Here is a 5,492-nt window from a genome sequence, read left to right on the forward strand (position 1 = left end):
GACTGGATTAAGAAAATGTGGCACATATACACCATGGAATACTATGCAGCCATAAAAAATGATGAGTTCATGTCCTTTGCAGGGACGTGGATGAAGCTAGAAACCATCATTCTCAGCAAACTATCGCAAGAACAGAAAACCAAACATCACATGTACCACTTATAGGTGGGAATTGAACAACGAGAACACTTGGACACAGGGCAGGGAACGTCACACACCAGGGCCTGTTGAGGGAGGGGGACTCGGGGAGGGATAGCACTGAGAGAAATGCCTAGTGTAAATGACGACTTGATGGGTGCAGCCAACCAACATGACACATGTATACCTATGTAACAAACCTGCACGTTGTGCACATGTACGCTAGAACTTAAAGTATAATTTTTTTAAAAAAAGAATGAGTGCTTAATGTGACATACTGGCAAGGACATATATTGGAAAGGAAAGTACTTTCTTCTCTCTATATTCTGTTGCAATTATCTATTTATTTACTTATCTGATTTCCCCATTACTCTAAGGAATAAGACATATTTAATGATTTTCAACTTTGGCTGCACATCAGAATCACCTAGAAAGTACTTTAAAAATACAATACCTGATTTAGTCAGCTTAGAGGTTTTGTACTCCAGTATTAGTTAAAAGCTGCCATGTGAGTCTAATATGCAGCTTAGGTTAAAAATACCTAGTGGAGGGTACCTTAGTACTAGCACAAGCTCTGGCACATAGTAGGTGTTAAATAAATATTACCTGGAAACTTGAATACAATCATTAATGTGTCTTTTATGAAACAAATATGAAACATGTGGTTTAGATTTTTACCTTCATAGGTCTGCTTTCTTTTACTGAAGAACACACAAAAAAATTCACATCCCATGGATGAACAACACATGTATTTGTGCTGCTTTAGATTATAATACTTAGTTATCAACTTAAACAGTGATTTGGAATCATTCATTGCAAACAAATGAATGCATTTCGGTTAATTTTTCACAGTAGCTACTCTAGCAAGTCAGTGAGCTCTCATGATATAGGTCTACAAGTATCATTCTTAATCTTTTATCAGGGTTGGGCATGGTGATTCACGCCTGTAATCCCAGTACTTTGGGAGGCTGAGGTGGGAGGATCACTTGAGCCCAAGAGTTGGAGGTTACAGTGAGCTATGTTCACATCATGGCTGTCCTGCCTGGACAACAGAGTAAGACTTTGTTTCTAAAAACTAAAACCAAAAAACAAAGAAACCCCATAATGGCATTTAAGATGGAGCAGAAAAATGTATCTGTTAGCTTATAATTGTGTTAAAGCAAAAGTATGTGTTATACTTATGTATACACAAATATAGAGGTGTTTTTGTACCACAATTGTGCAAATTTTAACTTCTGCTTTTTCTAGAAATTCATTTCTTTCCCCAACACATATTATCAGGCATTTTTTTGAATATAGCATTGTTCAGTGATTAATTGCAAATGGCTTATTCTAGGTACCTTATTTTTGAAGTCCATTACTAGACATTTGTATGAGGGTCATAGGAGGTAGTTTTTCTGTGAACTATCTTTTATCTTGAATAACTCACCACTGAGTCCATATCTACTTTTTTTAAAAGTTCCAACTAAGTAATCTTATGTTAGATAAGGTTTGATTGTGCTTTGGGGATGAATCTCACTTCTTGTGAAGATTACAAATGGAATGGTTATATTCCAAATGGAATATTTGTAATGTTCCATTACACTGGATATTACAAATGGAATAGTTATAATGTTTCTATATTATTTAGGAGAGGCCTTGATAGATGAACCACAGGAAAGGTATTGTACAAATTGGTGCTATATGCTGAATATTTTCTGATAAAGTTGAATTTTCTAATTGGTTTTTTATCTTATTCTCATAAGCAGAAATGATATAAGAATAGAAACTATAACTCTCAACCTTTATTGTAACAAAGCATACAGCTTATTGTAGAAAAGCGTAACACGTTCAACTGGTATCTAGTTAAATGCTTGTTTTAACTTACAGAATGAATGAGAAAAAATTGTTCAAAGTTACCACGGTGGAAAAACTAATATAAGCCTCAAAAATCAATACCTAATGAAAAGACTTAACAATACAGTGGATGCTGATCTCCATATTTGAATATGGATCAAAATTTTCTGGTGATTAATAAATATCAAGTATTATGCACAAATCCAGATTCCCTGAAACAGAATCTTGGAGGTGGTTGTAGAGGAAAAAATAGTGGGAAAGAATCCTGGGAATGTGTATTTTTTTTATCTGTATTTTTAGTTCTGGGGTACATGTGCAGGGTGTGCAGGTTTGTTACATAGGTAAACGTGTGCCGTGGTGCTTTATTGCACCTATCAACCCATCACCTAGGAATTAAGCCCAGTATGTATTAGCTACAGGAATGTGTATTTTTAGTAAGCCCTCCCTTTTCTACCCCACGTGATTCTTATGCAAGCCATGGGGCAAGTCTGCGGTCAAGCATTTGAGAATCTCTGGTATAGTGAAATGTACACTGAACAAAGAGTTAAAAATCTTAGGCTCTAATCATAGATCTGGGACAAATTACTTAACCCTGACAAATTTGTCTTCTTGGTGAGGCGCTTCATTTCTTAATAACTTTTCCCATATTTTGTAAGGTCCACTGTTGCCTAATATATTGTGATTCATCAGTTTTATCTTTCATGACTTCCTAAAGCAAACCTCTTACAGAGGAGTAAATACACAATAACATGATTAACTTCAAGAGAAGATTAAACTGCCTATATATTCCACAAGAAAAATTCCTAGCTCAGGACTGAACTGTGTCCTGCACCAGGAGCTCACGCATGTATATAGCATGTTTTTACCTGTGTCCATTATCTGGGTTATATCCATTAATGGTCAATAAATTAGAAAAATCTATGGCTTCCCATTGATTCTTAACATTTCAAAAGCATGTTACCACCAACAGATATCTACCCCTAAACATCAATACAAGAGATTTGCAAAAACACGTCTATCTTCCAGTCTTATCAAGCACCATTCTGATGTTCTAATAATTTCTTATAATCAGCAAATAGAAGTGTCTGTCAATAAAATCTAATAATTTCCTGATTACTGACTTTAGTCATTACATATATATGCTGTGTATATGCCTAGATCCATATTCCTACATCTAACAGTGCTTAACCATATTATCTGGCAGAGAAGAGAGGCTCATGAAATATTTGTGGAATTAATAAAAGCAGCAAGACAAGAAGGGAAGGAAGAACAAGCAATAGAAAAAGTTGGGCTTATTTTAATGAGGGTAATGAAGTCTTCCATCACTGGGCACTTCACCATCTACCTCCATTAGCTTATGAATCTTCCATAGGAAATATGTTGGGGCATGTGGACTTCCCTTAAATGTAGAAAAACAAAACAAAACAAAACAAAAAACCCAAGATATTTAGTAGAAAGACTTTCAGGATTCGTTCTGAAAGGAATAGCTCACCTTTCTTTAAACAGAGGCTTTCATTGACCAGTTTTCCCTCCTTGTTGACGTCTATTTTCATCCAGCTATGGAGGTATTTCCTGGCCTTCTTGACCACTACTCTGGAGCCTTGTTTCTGGAGAAAGAGAGATGTATTTTCCACCTCAAGGAAGCCTTCCTGATTATAGCAGGTCCATCGGGGTGCCTGGGAACACCGGTCCAAGATGGCTGAGCGGGAGGGGCCACGAGAGGAGTTGGAGATGGCCAAGCATAGTGCAGATTTAACATGAAGGAGCTTTTCATCCTCAGTCCATGTCCACTGCTGGTTCTGGATGGTCCTATTGCATGAGCCCACGACCACTTTCTCATTTTTGAAAAGACACTGTTGTTTCTGGACATGGACAATCTGAAACCCTTCTGGAAGATGAAAAGCTCATAAAGCACTAGGTAGCAAATTATGAGGCCCATTAGAAAACGGAAGAACCCACCCACAAATGAGCTGAATAAAATCACTAGTTTTACTTATATTTTGTTATTGCTATCATTTCAAGTGAATATTCTCATATTTAACGCGTGATTTTAAATTCCAAAGCTGACGATGTAAAATGTCAACATGTCACACTTAACGCCCCATCTTTTTTTTTTTTTTTTTAATTTTCACATGCTTTAGGGGACAAAAACACACCTCTTATTGGAAAATGAAAGGAAGCTTGGAAAGAAACAAAATCATCCAAAGTATACAGTATATTTTAGCCCAATTAGTTAGATATTCTGAAGTTATGAAACGCTCAGTTCCCTTTTTAAACATTTGACATATTCGATATAACCTTCCTCCCCTACCTTAAAAAGGTACCCCCTTTTCCAGTCTTTAAATTCACATTGCAGTATTTGTATACAAATTTCATAGTTTGAATAACAATTTTTAAAAATTGCATACATTTATCAAAAAATAAAACAAATGTTCCCACTTCTCCAAGCACAACCTCCTAGCTAATTGCAGCCCATGAAAGTATTGATTATCACAAACTAAATTTCCTTTAGTCATGGAGAGGAACATTTCTCTATCTTATGACAATATCTACAGTTTTCTCTCAAATACTAATAGATCTTTTAAAAATCATCATTTTCCAATGTAAGAAAATTAAACATCCAATTGCTAAACATCAGTATTAAAATGCAAGATATTCTAGCTCAGAAACAATTTTCAATGAGGTTTTACTTAAATTGCCCAGCTCGTTCATGAAAATGTTCAGCCTTGCCAAATGACAACTTCCAAATAAAACACACTACATTTCGTCACCCACTTTAATCATATTTCTTCCATTTTCTTTCTTTAACACAAAAGAAAATAAAACTATAACCGGGTTGGAAAAAGGCTTGGGGAAAGCCACAGACTGTTACATAACATAGACTTTTCCTCGGGGTTCTTTATGCTCTGCTCTAAATGTATCATTTCAGGGGCTGCCTCAAGCATTGGAGGATGAGAGGAGAGCATTTATTTTCTTTTGGAGAGAAATCTCAACAGTGTGGGCATAGCTGGCTCCTTTTATTCCCGCTTTTCATCGTCTTTGGCTAAACTGCCATGGAGACCTGGCCCCTTCCACCTCATTTTAGACACTTTTCAAAGACCAGAGACTCCTTGGCTAGATCTGGAAGAAATGCCTCAGGAAACTGAGGCAGACTCACTCACCTGAGTTCCTGAAGATCAAGCAGGTAAGAATCACCATGTAAAATTCAGCCTCCATTTTCCACTTAGCAACTGTTCATGCTTCGCTTGGGAAAAAAAAAAAATTCTCCCAGATAAGAGAAGCAAAGACTAGGAAGGAAATGTGCCTTCATGGTGGGGGGAAAAGTCAGTGACGAGCACTTCCTCCTATTGAATTGTTTGGGGAAGTTTTACACCAGTGTCCTTTTGTCTGTTTCCTTAGAAAGAAGGGATTATGATTACCTCTCTTTTTTTTTTAATGTAGAAAATATTCCAGCCTTCAAGAGCAGAGTAAATCTTATTAAGACCTTACCTACCTTTCCTTTGGCGTGTGACTACTTC

At 36.5% G+C, this 5,492-nt stretch overlaps 1 protein-coding gene across 1 annotated transcript in view; it reads right to left on the bottom strand.

The window, feature by feature from the left end:
- Nucleotides 1–5,236, bottom strand: part of PTPRB (protein tyrosine phosphatase, receptor type, B) — a 140,603-nt gene extending 135,367 nt beyond the window's left edge. Inside the window, exons 1-2 of the mRNA XM_011976637.1 lie at nucleotides 5,136–5,236; nucleotides 3,467–3,862 (exon numbers count right to left, since the gene is read on the bottom strand). Of these exons, the coding sequence (XP_011832027.1) occupies nucleotides 3,467–3,862; nucleotides 5,136–5,190 (451 nt within the window). The 5' untranslated portion in view covers nucleotides 5,191–5,236. The remainder of the gene's footprint in view (nucleotides 1–3,466; nucleotides 3,863–5,135) is intronic.
- Nucleotides 5,237–5,492: the final 256 nt, after the last annotated feature.

Source organism: Mandrillus leucophaeus, unplaced genomic scaffold, assembly GCF_000951045.1.
Source record: "Mandrillus leucophaeus isolate KB7577 unplaced genomic scaffold, Mleu.le_1.0 Scaffold169, whole genome shotgun sequence".
Lineage (NCBI taxonomy): Eukaryota > Metazoa > Chordata > Mammalia > Primates > Cercopithecidae > Mandrillus > Mandrillus leucophaeus.